The 15,511-nt window shown below is 40.1% G+C and overlaps 1 protein-coding gene across 5 annotated transcripts in view; it reads right to left on the bottom strand.

Annotated features, from left to right (window-relative positions):
* Window positions 1–323: 323 nt before the first annotated feature.
* The window catches only part of DOP1A (DOP1 leucine zipper like protein A), a 307,594-nt gene continuing 292,406 nt past the window's right edge, over window positions 324–15,511 (bottom strand). For all 5 annotated transcript variants that reach the window (XM_056565964.1, XM_056565963.1, XM_056565968.1 and 2 more), the window contains 13 exons: window positions 14,413–14,517; window positions 12,133–12,199; window positions 9,857–10,001; window positions 9,211–9,293; window positions 9,014–9,123; window positions 7,890–8,039; window positions 6,603–6,664; window positions 6,358–6,510; window positions 5,992–6,128; window positions 4,972–5,027; window positions 2,633–2,797; window positions 2,192–2,321; window positions 324–784 (listed from right to left, as the gene is read on the bottom strand). In XM_056565964.1, the coding sequence (XP_056421939.1) occupies window positions 479–784; window positions 2,192–2,321; window positions 2,633–2,797; window positions 4,972–5,027; window positions 5,992–6,128; window positions 6,358–6,510; window positions 6,603–6,664; window positions 7,890–8,039; window positions 9,014–9,123; window positions 9,211–9,293; window positions 9,857–10,001; window positions 12,133–12,199; window positions 14,413–14,517 (1,669 nt within the window). In that variant the 3' untranslated portion in view covers window positions 324–478. The remainder of the gene's footprint in view (window positions 785–2,191; window positions 2,322–2,632; window positions 2,798–4,971; window positions 5,028–5,991; window positions 6,129–6,357; window positions 6,511–6,602; window positions 6,665–7,889; window positions 8,040–9,013; window positions 9,124–9,210; window positions 9,294–9,856; window positions 10,002–12,132; window positions 12,200–14,412; window positions 14,518–15,511) is intronic.

Genomic DNA, 15,511 nt, shown 5'->3' with positions numbered 1-15,511 from the left:
CAGCAGTCACTCAAATGTTAACATCAAACAGCGCTACAAAAAATACAGTGTAGACCGACTTAGGCAGGAATCACAGCAGTATTATGAGCCAAACACAAGTGCACACAAAGGAGAGATAAATCAGTTTCTCCTATATACACTCTTTTCCTTCTTTTTGGCGTAATGTTTAGGAATAACTGATGTTAAAGTTCAAATGAATGAATAAATAAAGCCTGAATGAAAAATTGTGTATTTTGTATTTTTGATTTTCTTAGAGAAATCGACATCATCATAACACATCATTTATGCACCATTAATTTAGAGACCATACATTATCTGATTAGTTCACATCCAGGATTCTCACTTTTATTTACAGGTAAAAAGATTTAACTTAAATAAGAGTCAAAACATAAGTAAGAAGCCGATTTGTTACAATACATACAGAGTAAAAAAGTCTATGTACAGCTGGAAAATGTCAGTAAATTCAGTAGTGAGCACATCAGCTCTTCAGCACTCCTTCCAGAAAATCTCTCTCCAGCATCTCCTCAATCTTCTGTCTGGCTTTGCTGGAAAACAGTTTTTGGTTCTCCAGTTTGTTATCTTTGTTGGGAAAAGAATTTGGATATAGAATCGGGCTCCCTGAATCTCCAACACATCTGCTTGTGACTTTGCTATTGAAGACTTGACTGAGTACATTGAAAAAAGGCAGAAGCTGCTCCATGCTGCGGATGGTGGAGATTGTGAGCAGTAAATGTCCAGGGTCCCAGTCCAATATTCTACCTGAGCTGTCATCTTCTGGATTTTTCTGCATTAACAGGAAATTATAAATAAATAAACATTTATAAAGACACCTCCAATGACTTGTTAACATGACATCTGACCGCTAAGCAAGCTCTACCATTGTGCACAATTTATTTATTTAACTGTGCTGGGCAAACCCTTTAAAGGGGTATTCCAGCTTTATCCAAAGGATAGGGGATAAGATGTATGATCGCAGGGGTCCCGCTGCCGGGAACCCCGCAATCTTGGTGCAGCCTCCAGCTATGCTCCCTCTTGACAGCCGCAATGCCCCCTCCCATAGACATGAATGGAGGGGGCGTGGCCGTGACATCACGACCCCTGCGATCATACAGCTTATCCTTTGGATAGGGGATAAGATGTATAAGGCCGGAATATCGCTTTAAGCTAACCATACACTTACAAAAACCATTGGCCAGACAAGTGTATTCTTTTTGACTCCCTCATACACTTGCACATCAAAGACTGGTTTATTTTCCATAGGGACTAAGGACAAGGTAAACTGATATCAAACTTCTAATTTTTTTTACCCAAACATCTGCTGTTGGGGGAGGGTCAACTACACATTAGATAATAGGTAGATTCAGACAACTTTCATGCTATATGTATGGATACTGTTGTAGCATGAGAGGATTGTGGGTGAAGCATAAAAGGGGGTAGTCCCATGGAAAACTTTTTTTTTATAGATTGGCTATTGCCAGAGAGTTAAACAGATTTGTAAATTACTTCTATTAAAAAATCTTAATCCTTCCAGTACTTATTAGGGGCTGTATACTACAGAGAAAATGTTTTTCTTTTTGGATTTCTCTTATGTCATGACCATGGTGCTCTCTGCTGACCTCTGCCTGCTGTCCATTTTAGGAACTGTCCAGAGAAGGAGAAAATCCCCATAGCAAACATATGCTGCTCTGGACAGTTCCTAAAATGGACAGCGATGTCAGCAGAAAGCACTGTGGTTGTGAGATAAGAGAAATCCAAAAAGAAAAACATTTCCTCTGTAGTATACAGCCCCTAAAAAGTACTGGAAGGATTAAGATTTTTTAATAGAAGTAATTTACAAATCTGTTTAACTTTCTGGCACCAGTTGATAAAAAAAAAAAAAGTTTTCCATGGGAGTACCCCTTTAAAACTAGTAAAGGCAACCCCCCCTGCACTGAGGTGAGCTGTCGAAAAGCAGCAGTTGTAGACGAGTAAATAAAGTGACTGAACTCAACCGGATGCCTTGATAGTTACTGGACGTTGGTCTCGGGCTTGAATCTTGCACAGTGTTGCAGTTTGCGTTTATAATGGCAACCAAGGTGCAGGTGTGAACAGAGCCCAATATATAATAATGGCTGCTTATGATATATCTTTTATATAATATATTCATATTTTATATACATTTAATATGTTAAACATTTATAAAGAACAATACCTTGGCTCTTTTCCTTAAAAGTTTTGCCAATCGAACCACATATGGTTTGAATTCTCTTTGATGTGTTCCTTGCCTTCGAACTTCTAACCCTGAATCATCTGATGCTTCTGGGATAAATGCCCAGCGATACCTAAAAACACAGAGTATAAGCAGTAGAAATGGTGTACAGAAGCAGATGTTAAATACCAACACGTAGTAATATATTACGGTATATACCTAGGAAAATATATTGAATACCTAGGGAATTTACCTCGGAGGTAAATCCAGCAAACTATAAATGGGTGGAGATTTATTTATGTGCTATGTATGAAAACGCAGCACATGGTAAATCCCCACCAATAAGAAGGCACTATATGATTCTATACAGTCAGGTTGTAATGTTAGATGAAAAGTAGAAGGATATTAGTACACAGTATACTAAACAATAAAGAAATAACTTACATCTGAAACTGGGGCAGATTATCAGACGGTAATGCCAGGGCTAGGTCAAGAAATTTACACGCTGACAGATAGAGGTTTAACCACCGCTGGCTGTTGTATGATGTGGAGAATCCATTCCCACCAGTGTATGTTGTCTCCAAACCAGCTACAGAAGGTCCAGATGTCCTACACAAAGGTGTATTCAAATTCATAAATAAGAGAAGTAATAATGGTGGCCAAACATTTCCATGTTAAGGAGATTTAACTCAGTTACACAATCCATTCATTTTAAACCCTATCCAGTGCTTCAGAAGATACATTTGGTATGCACCATGCCCATATGAATTAACATTATGAAAGGAATAGGGAACAGATAGGGGAAGAATAAACTGGTCAGGTGTAGGGAGTGTTGTAACATTGGATGGGAGTCCCCCGAGGCCAGGATATATGCTTTTCGGGAGAGGTAAGTTGAAATTTCACACTGTGACATTGCACTTCTGAGAAAATAGTCAGGAAGGATAGCAACTGAAATGCAATTGAAAATGAATCAGAATTGGCCATGGAGCTGCACCTTTGCCAAATGTACTCAGGAACCACCAATCAAAATAAAGTCAGTCGGATCACCACCTTTAGTCTTCTTGGCTACCCCAGTGATCATTACATTATTCCAGCAATGCAGGTTCCCCAAATCATCACTTTTATTTAATAAATCAGAAATATTGGGGCAAGTGGTCTTCTAAATATGTCCCTCAGACTGGGTCACCGTCTCTCTGTCACAGGAGAAAAAACTCTGCCTTCATTCCCCTGCCCTGTGAGGCCATTCATTGCTATCTTGAATGCCCTGAGTTTAACCCCTTAAGGACCAAGGGAGTACCTGTACACCCTGAATCTGCTCCCGTTCTATAACACATCATAGCGGGTGGGGCCCAGCCTCTAACAATGGCCGGACCCGTGGCTAATAGCACGTGGCACTGATCTTGGTGCCGCGTGCTATTACCCCTTTAGACGCGGCGTTCAAAGTTGATCGCCACGTCTAAAGTGAAACTAAACTACCCCCCGGCTAACTCAACGCGGCAATCCCGAACAGCTGTAGGACAGCAGGAGGGTCCCTACCTGCCTATGAGAAACCAGTGATCAATGTAAAAGATCAGTGTGTGCAGTGTTATATGTCCCTATGGGAGCTATAACACTGCAAAAAAAAAAAGTGGAAAAAAAAAGTTAATAAAGATCAATTAACCCCTTCCCTAATAAAAGTTTGAATCACCCCCCTTTTTCCATAAAAAAAGAAAAAACTGTGTAAATAAAAATAAACATATGTGGTATCGCCGCGTGCAGAAATGTTCGAATTATAAAAATATATAATTAATTAAGCCAAAATAGTGCATTTTTGGTCACTTTTTATATAATGAAAAAATGAATAAAAAGCGATCAAAAGGTCCAATCAATACAAAAAATTGTACCGCTAAAAACTTCAGATCACGGTGCAAAAAATGAGTCCTCATACCAGCCCATACACTGTAAAATAAAAAAGTTATAGGGGTCAGAAGATGACAATTTTAAACATATACATTTTCCTGCATGTAGTTATGATTTTTTCCAGAAGTCCGACAAAATCAAACCTATATAAGTGGGGTATCATTTTAATCGTATGGACCTACAGGATAAAGATAAGGTGTCATTTTTACCAACACATTTACTCCATAGAAAAGGAAGCCCCCAAAAGTTACAAAATGAATTTTTTTCTTAAATTTTGTTTAACAATTATTTTTTTTTTACATTTCGTCGTAGATTTTTGGGTAAAATGACTGATGTCATTACAAAGTAAAATTGGTGGTGCAAAAAATAAGCAGGTAAGGAGGAAAAAATTAAAGTGCAAAAACGGAAAAAACCCTGGTCCTTAAGGGGTTAAGATCCCACCAGCTTCTTGCTTTTTATCTTGTCTGGTGAGTACCCCTGCTGCTATGAAGTGTACAAAGTTGACAAGGCTTATATGGCTTCCCTTCTGGCCAATCAGAAGACAGAAAAACTGGAACTCTCAGGAGAAACTAACAGAGGTTAGTGTGGAGCTCCGGTTCCCACGTCCACTCACATGCTCAGCTTGGCCAAAGTCCCAGAATTGGATTCTATATGTGATAGGAAGCCACTCGATGATTCAGTATATAAGTTGTGCAGCACTGGAGAGGGGTCAGTCTGTAGGCTACTAACAAGACCATTGCAGCACTGTAGCCAGGATATTATTAATGTGCCCATTAATGTTATGACTATCATTCCAAATGTATTTATTGGTAGTCAGTTTAATCATGTTAAAGTGTCAATGCAGTGAATGAAGTTTTCAGCTCTTTATAAAAATAGAAACCTACCGGGTGATATCTTCATCTGCTGTAAGTTCCTGCTCCATTAACAAAAAGACTTGTACCTGATAATACACAAAGAAATCACATCATTATTTGTAACCTCTGTTTATAGCTTTTTACCATTCTGTGTATTAACCAATATTTTATACAGTGATGCATTATGTCTGTTGAAACATACATGGTCACTGTTGAATAAAACAAATATCTATATATGGCCCCTATACGTGCTCTGGAGTTATAACTTTACAAACAACATACCGTATTTTTCGGTCGGGTCGGTCCCTGCGGCCATCCACGGCCGGGACCCGCAGCTAATACAGGACATCACCAATTGCGGTGATGCCCTGTATTAACCCTTCAGATGCGGCGATCAAAGCTGACCGCCAGGTGAAAGTGACAGTAACCTGGCTGCTCAGTCAGGCTGTTCGGGACCGCCGCGGTGAAATCGCGGCATCCCGAACAGCTTACAGGATACCGGGAGGGACCTTACCTGCCTCATCGGTGTCTGCTCCGTGCCGGGATCCCCTGCATGGCGGCGCTCTCCTTCGACGTCATCACGTCGTCGCGCACGCCGTCCCGTCATCCTATAGGAGCGGCGTGCGTAGCGACGTGATGACGGTGACGGAGAGCGTGGATCCCGAGGAAGAAGACGCCCGGAGCATCGGGGACACCCCGGGGACGCGGCGACAGCGATGGAGCAGCGGTGACGAGTCCAGAGCGGAGGGGACACGTGAGTATTACCTCCTATCCAGTGGTCTTCAACCTGCGGACCTCCAGATGTTGCAAAACTACAACTCCCAGCATGCCCGGACAGCCAACGGTTGTCCGGGCATCCTGGGAGTTGTAGTTTTGCAACATCTGGAGGTCCGCAGGTTGAAGATCACTGTTGGGTGCAGAATCTTTTTTTTCTAGATTTTTCACCTTTAAAATTGGGTGCGTCTTATATGCCAATGCGAAAAATATGGTACATGTCATGGCAACATGTCAAACAGTTCTAAAAATACCAGACAAGCATCACGTACTTACCAGTTCCGTGATCATAGTTGGCCACAATGAGGTGAGGTGTTGAGGGGACATTCTCAGCAGCAGAACTCGGAAAAACAGGAATACCTGGGAATGTAGGGTGGGCACTTGTGGCAACCGTAAGCTCTCCACTAGCCTTTCTTAAAAACAAAGAGACAATGCAAGTTCATATTATACCTTACCAATGAAGGAAATTATCTGAGTATCCTTTAGTTTAGAAAGATTTATAGGGGACGGTGATATTCGTAGTGATTAGTGCTCCTATAGACTCAAATGGAGTGGACTATGAGCATCATAATGTAGCTGGCCCTAGATGGGATTATGTTTTATTTTTATTCTGATGTTAAACAGACTACAATGCTACCTCACCTTGTATATCAGGTAGGAACTTCTGGTACTGGTCAATTTCACTGCTGAAGATGGCAAAGGCCAGTCTCTTCAACAGCATTGCTCGCTGCTCCAGCTCAGCATCCCGGTTAGTGAATAGACTGAGAGAACTACTCTGAGCAACAGCTACACGAGCTGAAAAAAGACCCCAAATCAGTCCCGCACTTAACAAGAACATTTCAATAATACATAGTACAAAGACATGTCCACAAGATCAGAAATCTTACTCATTAGATCCCGGAATGTGGTTTTGTCATGTGTCATCAGATGGTCCATAATGGCCCTCCAGCTGTAGGATTAAAAGAAAGTGAATCAGAGGTAAAGTCTCATTTATCTTATTTATCGGAACTAGCTTAAAGGAGTAGTCCAGTGGTGAACCCAGTGGTGAACAACTTATCCCCTATCCTAAGGATAGGGGATTAGTTTGAGATCGCGGGGGGTCCGACCGCTGGGGCCTCCTGAGATCTCCTGTACGGAGCCCCATAGAGATGTATTGAGGGGGCGTGTCTGCCGCCGCTTCGTGCGGAGGTCGACACCTGCTATCTGGCCAGAGAGCCTGGCCCCCGTACAGAGAGATCGCAGGGGGCCCCAGCAGTCGGACCCCCCGCGATCTCAAACTTATCCCCTATCCTTAGGATAGGGGATACGTTTTTCACCACTGGACTACCCCTTTAATAAAGTATTCTGAATTGAAATAGCTTACTAAAACATGTATTGCATGTCATATATTTTAAATATAGATATATTACATCCATCAGCTGTAACATTACATTGTGTGTACAGAGAGGCTAAGCAACCCCATATAAAATAAGCTGTGATGCATTGTGTACTGTGACACCTTTCTATTAGAAAAATAGCTAGTCAGTGTTATGTGCTACAGTAGTTCTTCTGTGGGATTAGACTACACAGCCTGTGAGAATTGGGTGCCCCTGATCTCCAATTTACCAGTTACCCATCCTACAACCACTTCTGGTTAAAGGGGTACTCCGCCCCTAGACATCCTATCCCCTATCAAAAGGAAAGGGGTTAAGATGTCTTATCTCGGGGATCCCGCAGCTGGGACCCCCACAATCTCTGTGCAGCACCCGACATTCCATTAGAACGCTGGGTGGGGAAGTGACGTCACAGACACACCTCTTGTGGCGTCATGCCACACCCCCTCAATACAAGTCTATGGGAGGGGGCGTGGCATCCACCACGCCCCCTCCCATAGACTTGTATTGAGGGGGCGTGGCGTCAGGCCACGAGGGGCGTCACGACCCATTGCTTCCTGCAAAAACAAAATGTTCCGAATGCTGGGGCAGCGGAGTACCCCTTTAAGGTCATCACAAGATCCCTATTCCTGGCCACTTTCAATACATCAGCTTCCAAAGCTGCCTAATATACCCCACTCCTCGACATTGTCTCAAGATAATCAATATTTTTTTTTATTCTTTAATGTTATGGCAGATGAATGTACATTCTTCATTCAGGAATATGTAACTTATGTTGCCACAAGAAGCTATGGGTCTTACTGACTAACACAGGAGCCATCCATTTGAAAAAAGTTGTGATCCATGAAGAGATCAAAGGCTTCCTTCTTCCATGTGCGTCTGGTGTACTGATAACCACTGAGGCTGCTCAATAGCTGCACACAGGCTCGATAACTGGGAGCATTATGAGCGCTGCAAAAGAAGAGACAACAACCAGGTTTCTGTTACAAGTCCTATTCTAGAATTACTTTGTGGGTTTCTAGGTCACAAAACATGGTGTTTCTTGATCCCTTCATTTTTTCTTTAGTTTTACAATAAACAGTGGAAAACCAAGTTCTAGATTTTTATGGGTTTTTATCCTAAAATGTGCACAAAGACAATGCATGAATGCCTTCAAAGTATATGGGGAAAACTGCAGGAACTCCATAAAACCAAGGCTGCTCCTTAACAAAATTATTATAATGTTCTGTTAAATTATGGGCATTTGCCTCAGGAAATATGCATTGGTGTACGGTACATCAGCAGCTCAAATTTTTTTTTTTTTTTAAATCAACTGGTGGCAGAAAGATAAACAGATTTGTAAATTACTTCTATTTAAAAATCTTAACCCTTCCAGTACTTATTAGCTGTCGTATGCTCCAAAGGAAGTTCTTTCCTTTTTGAATTTCCTTTCTGTCTGACCACAGTGCTCTCTGCCGAACCGTCCAGAGTAGGAGCAAATCCCCATAGCAAATCTATCCTGCTTTGGACAATTCCTGACATGGACAGAGGTGTCAGCAGAGAGCACTATGGTCAGACTGAAAAGAAATTAAAGAAAGAAAAGAACTTCCTGTGGGGCATACAGCAGCTGATAAGTACTTGAAGGGTTAATATTTTTTAATAGAAGTAATTTTACAAATCTGTTTAACTTTCTGGCACCAGTTCATTAAAAAAAAAAAAATGTTTTCCACCGGAATACTTCTTTAATCAACAGTATAGGCATACAGTTGCAAACATTTGGTGGCACTCTTGAAACGTGTACACAGAACATAGTGTCCCAATGTATATTTTACCTGAAAAGATGTACAGTAAGTGAGGTGTGTGTTTCCACAAAGGGTCTAGAAACACTTATGATTTATTACAAAAGTATGTCATGACAAACAATACAAACTGAACAGTAACTTTACCTGTGGTTCCGTAAATAGGGTACCACATAATGCATTATATTGACAAGTAATGGGATAACCTTCTCTTTTTCATCGCTGTAGAACACCATATCCAGCAAATGAGCAAGAACCTGACAAAATACAAGATGAATGAATAAACCCACTTTATATGCACGATAATAATAACATTTTCCCAAAGCTGACTGGACTTTTCTTACCTCAGCTAGTAAAGTGAGAGCATGTACACTGTATACTGAAGGGGTGATATGGGAGATCTCAATAGCTGGAGACAGCATAATGTCTAAGGACAAAAAAAGGAACATCATTGTCGTTACACAGTAAGTTCATTATCCTTCTAATCCCCATGACACCTCTATGCCAAAACAACAATGAAAACAGCAGATGTATGTGCCTGCTGCAAGTATGTGGCAGACTAACTGTATAAAACTGCCCCTGCACTGTCCACACCCGACCATTGTTACCTGTCACTTTACATCAGAAAAACCATTCCCACAGATTCTCCATGGGGGAGATTTATCAAAATCTGCGCAGAGGAAGAGTGGTGCAGTTGCCCATAGCAACCAATCAGATTGCTTCTTTCATTTTCCACAGGCCTCTTTAGAGGCCTGTGGAAAATGAAAGAAGCAATCTGATTGGTTGCTATGGGCAACTGCACCACTCTTCCTCTACACAGGTTTTGATAAATCTCCCCCCATGTGAATTCGGATATTTCTGCCAGCGATACATCCAGATTTCCAAACTCCAAAAGTTTCTGAGGAACTCTGGATGTGTGATCCAACATATTATTTTTTCTCTTTTACTGATATTAAAGCTAAAATCGCCTTGAGTTAAATCATTCCGTACCTTCTACATCAGATTCCAGGGAAGGTCCATCTACAGTTATCTTAGGAGAAGGTTTCACTTCCAAATTTCTTCTTAACCAGGTTGTTTGCTCCAATGATGATCCTGCTATTATACCAATGGCATCTACAATCTTATGAGTAACATCCTAAAGGAAAGGCAGAAACAGCATCATGAGATACTAACCTAGTGACAATTTTTTTTATTGGAGCCTTAAAGGGGTACTCCACCCTAGACATCTTATCCCCTATCCAAAGGGACCCCCGCAATCTCTCCTGCAGCCCCCCGAGTCATCACTGCAAGGAGCTAAGTTTGCTCCGTGCTAATGACTCATGATAAATGGGCTGGAGGGGCGGAGCCGTGATGTCACAATACTCCGGCCCCTGTATCGTGAGCCATCAGCACGGAGCAAACTTATCTCCGTGCAGTGATGATTCGGGGGGCTGCAGGAGAGATTGCGGGGGGTCCCCAGCAGCGGGACCCCCGTGATCAGAAATCTCATCCCCTATCCTTTGGATAGGGGATAAGATGTCTAGAGTCGAGTACCCCTTTTTTTTGTTCACATGCAATGAATAAAAGGTTGGGTACAAAAGTGTATATAACCAATAAGATGACTGACTTGTTCTTAACACCTCTAGGTTACGTTGTTATCATTTATACCAGGCTCACTGTCTCTCGGGTGAAATTCAATCCAAGACACCTCCTAATGGCAGCCAGGGTGGTAATCCCACAGTACCAGAAGACCAATGTGACACCATCTCTCTCAGGATTGGTTACAGATGTAACAGAATATCATGAGAATGGAGTTTTCTATATTAATATGTTCATAACCATAAGGCTATGTTATCTTAAAACCATTACTCCTCTGTAAACCCATTATTGAGTTTCCACTCATTAATAACCCTCATCCCTCCAGTCCTTTCTTCTCTTTTGTTCTATCTTCCACTTTACCAATACAAAACCCTCTTTTTTTTATTTATTTTTTAGAACTAGGTATTTTTTAATTGCCATCTAGACAGTATAAACACTTAAAAGGGGTACTCCGGTGGAAAACTTTTTTTTTTATCAACTGGAACCAGAAAGTTAAACAGATTTGTAAATTACTTCTATTAAAAAATCTCAATCTTTCCAGTACTACTTAGCTGCTGAATACTACAGTAGGAGAGTAGGAGAAAATCCCCATAGAAAACATATGCTGCTCTGGACAGTTCCTAAAATGGACAGAGATGTCAGCAGAGAGCACTGTGGCCATGATGTCAGCAGAGAGCTCTGTGTTCCAAAAAGAAAACCATTTCCTCTGTAATATTCAGTAGCTGATAAGTACTGGAAGGATTGAGATTTTTTAATAGAAGTCATTTACAAATCTGTATAAGAAAAGAGGTGGGTGGGCACTGCTAGACAACCACTATGCAGACATCTTAATCAAGCTCGCGGGTGTGTGGCTGGATACGGTGCTGGACATACACAGGTAGCAGTCCTGAATATACAAAACGAAGAGAAGGAAAATATTTCTGGAACTTCCTGACAGCCTCTCCTAGTCTCCTTGCCTGGAGCAGCCCCCCCCCCCTCCCTGCACTCGGGTGTTTTTGATACTGCTTTTATATGGAATTCTGAAGACTTCAATAAAGCATATTTGTTGTTCATGGCATGGTGAGTGCGGACATATTTTCCTTCTCTTCGTTTTGTAATTTACAAATCTGTTTAACTTTCTGGCACCAGTTACGGTAATTAAAAAATATATATAAAAAAACATTTTCCACCGGAGTACCCCATTAATGTCACAATTATGTAGAATGATGGGCTCTTTCTACAGACCACACGATTTCACATTGTCTACTACAAGACTGAACAAAAGTAACACACTCAGACTTATTATTTATAATTGAATTTGAATGTCTGGATTGTTGGTATAAATTTGTTGTATATTGTCCTTTATACAAATGTAATAATAAAAACAAACAAACAGATCATTCATAGAACATTGGACTCATCTTTGATCATTACGACTAATCTACATTAAAGTTTATTTTAAAAAAATTGCCTTGTCTATCATGTACACAATTTGCAAAAAAAAAAAATATTGTTTTCACATCAGGCTCTAAATAATAAGCTAAAGCAATACATTCAAATCCTCCATTGTTTTAAGGCACTCATTTACATTGTAGGCATGTGTCAACAAACTGACCTATAATATAGGCTGTAACTAAAAAGATGTTATATTACAAGCAATAACCTTTAGATTATCAATTACTATAAACCGCATCAAACTGGCCGCTTACCTGGAGATCCCTCTGGTCTTTCTTGTTATCTAGTGTGGGGTTCTTCATAATAAACTCATTCAAAACCCTAAAATACCAAAATAAATGGTAAAAAATTGGTTGAAATGAGTAGTGATGGGTAAATATTATTCATAAAGATGCTGGAAAGATCACATGCAGCACACAGAATGGGCCTCATTTACTAAGGCTTTGCAGAGTAGATTTTGTAGGTTTTATTGTGTCGCATGTGTTGTGCGCCAGAATTTCAGACATAAAATCCAAAAAGCCCTACTAACTCTCCACTTTGCCCAGAAAACCTTACAAAGGGGCGTGGCCATCAGAGAAAAGGGGAGTGTCTCCCAAACAAACCTACATTTCCTGAAGAAACCTACAAATTTACTAATGTTTCCACATAAAATGTGGTGTATTTTAGCCGTGAAAACCCGACAGCTCAGAGCAGGTGTAAAAATTGCAAAACATAGGGAAAATGGCAACCGCCACGCCCCCTCCCATACACTTGCATTGAGGGGGTGTGGTGTGATGTCACGAGGGGCGTGGTGATGACATCACGGCCCCCGCTGCCCGCTCCAAGCGTTCTGAACATAAAGTTCCGAACCATGGGGCAGCGGAGTACCCTGTAAAAGAATAGGGGAACATCTGTATAATAATAGGAGAAATGACGGTTACCCTTTATCACAGCATTACTCCTCAGGTGTCTTTTGTAGGGCCAAAATTCTATGGAATCACCACTTTTTAAATGTATTAAGGATTTTTAAAATATAGGAAACATTGTCAGTATAATATATTGTATTTTATTTTTCTTTAAAAACGCCTTTTAGATGCGTTTTTTTGCGCAAAGCGGTGTTAATGGCAAAGTTGCATCGGCAGAGACAAGTAACAGCCCACACCTCTTACCTTTAGTAGCACTGCTACATGATAGCATCCACACAGTGTGGTTTGGCAATAGCCTGGTATTAGCTTTGTGCTATATCCCTATGCTATTTGTGAAATAGATGATTATTCTACATTTTCAGTAAGTTCTGTTTTGAAGATAAAAATAAATGTACCCACCAATCTATGCATGTTCACCAATAGGGAGAATGCACTTATAAAAGTCCACCTTTGTGCTACTGTTTGCTTTTCTTAAATTATTCTACAATAAAGGAAAAACAATCTTGTCCCTGACATCTGTTTGGCAACACTTTGGTCTTGGCCATGGTGGAGAGTTTAGAATCTGTTTGATTGTCTCTTCCCTTTAAGAGAGTGCTCCTAATCTCACCTTGATAACTGTATAAAAGACACCCGATAGCCAGAAATCTTGCTAATCGATAGAGGAATCAATTCATAAGGATTTTTGTGCTATTATTCTGTCTCTCATTGTCAAAATAAAGCTACCATTACAATTATAAACTGATGATTTCTTTGTCAATGGGCAAATGTACAAAATTAACAGGGGATCAAAAACTTTTTTCCTTCACTGTACGTATTAAATGGTTAACAGGGATCCATTTATTAACAAGTAGTGTCATTGTTGGCATAAGGCAGTTCTACACTCCGTTTTGTAGCACCCGTGTAAAAATCCTTTTACAAAGTTGCACTGACTTTAATGGGATTTTCACTTGTGAATTCTGCAAGAGTTGAGCGTGTCAGGAATTTTCATGATGAAATATTATCTGTGAACATGATTGCAGAAATACTATTAAAATTACCTGGAGTATGATTTCTGGTGGAATCCACACTCAACTTGCAATCCCAGCAGGCTATGCTTTAAATTTAGCATGAATTCTGCCCGAAATTACCCATTGTGCACTGAAGCTACAGCTGTGGAGCTCTCAACTGGTGTAATACTCTACAGAATTGAACCTGCTACGACTACTATCACAGTCCTATGTAGAAAACTGCTGAAATGAAAGCAGTCACAAGCATTATCTAGGAAAGTAATACTGTCATTCTATCTCTAGATTTATGTCGTTTTAGACAGGTAACTCTCAAAACTCATGAAAGCACCAAAAGAGACAAAAAAGCAAACAAACATACAACATGAAGAACAGACAAGAATTGCATTGTCTGTGAAAGGTAGTCATAGTAAAAAACATCATAATGCTATTTTAGCTTCTCTTGTCAGTCAAAGCAAAGGTTCCCAGCATTAAGCCTACCCATACTAACATGCACTTATGAAGTTGGATATGTTTTTGGTTATACACTTTCAATTTGAACAATGAAGAATGGGCATAATAAAAATAAAACATGCAGACTTATATACAACTAGCTAAGATGTGGTCATAGTAATAACTGCATTACCCAAGTATCAGGAATTGACCAGGGGCTGGGAGGTTCAGCTGGATGGACTCTTTCAGAAGAGCAAGAAAAGAAGCCCAGCTGTCCACAAGATTAGACACCGGAATCCTGCAAAAACACCATACACAGCTGAAATATGTCTTTTAACATTATGTGTCTTATACTATTAAACCGTCCTCAGGTTGTGTGTGTGTGTGGTACTTCAACTTGGATACATTCACTTTAATGGAGCTGTGTTGAAATGCCACACACACGATTGGCAATGTTTCTGGAAGAAAGCAGGTATATTTTTCTAATCTCGGTTAAAGTGCTACTCCGGAGGAAAAAAAAAAATTTCAAATCAACTCGTCCCAGAAAGTTAAACAAATTTGTAAATTACTTCTATTTAAAAATCTTAATCCTTCAAGTACTTATCAGCTGCTTATACTACAGAGGAAGCTGTATAGTTATATCCAGTATGACCACAGTGCTCTCTGCTGACACCTCTGTCTATGTCAGGAACTGTCCAGAACAGGAACAAATCCCCATAGCAAACCAGTTCATGACACGGACAGAGGTGTCAGCAGAAAGCACTGTAGTCAGACAGAAATTAACTATAAACTTCCTGTGGTGCATACAGCAGCTGATAAGTACTGGAAGTATTAAGATTTTTATAGAAGTTAAATCGGAAAACATTATTTTTCTTCCTTAAAAGTACCCCTTTAACCACAAATGGACACAGCTTTATGCCTTATAAGGATACCCCAGTGATATCACAAAACAAAAGTAGCTATGACATATTATATATATATATATATATATATATATATATATATATATATATATATATATACATATATATATATATATATATATATATACACACACACACACACACACACATCTATATATATAAAACTCAACGTGTGTGTGTGTGTATGTATGTATGTGTGTATGTTCCACAAAAACTTTCATACGGCTAAAGATATTAACATGAAACTTGGCACACATGTTACTTATATGTAAACAACAAACATAGGATAGGTGATTTAACCCTTACTCACCCCCATTTGCCAGGGGCAGGGCTTGTGTTTAAAGTCCCATACAAGTCAATGGGAAATAT

The sequence above is a fragment of the Hyla sarda genome, chromosome 3 (assembly GCF_029499605.1).
Source record: "Hyla sarda isolate aHylSar1 chromosome 3, aHylSar1.hap1, whole genome shotgun sequence".
In the NCBI taxonomy this organism is placed as follows: Eukaryota; Metazoa; Chordata; class Amphibia; order Anura; family Hylidae; genus Hyla; species Hyla sarda.
This window is presented reverse-complemented; position numbering and strand designations above follow the sequence as displayed.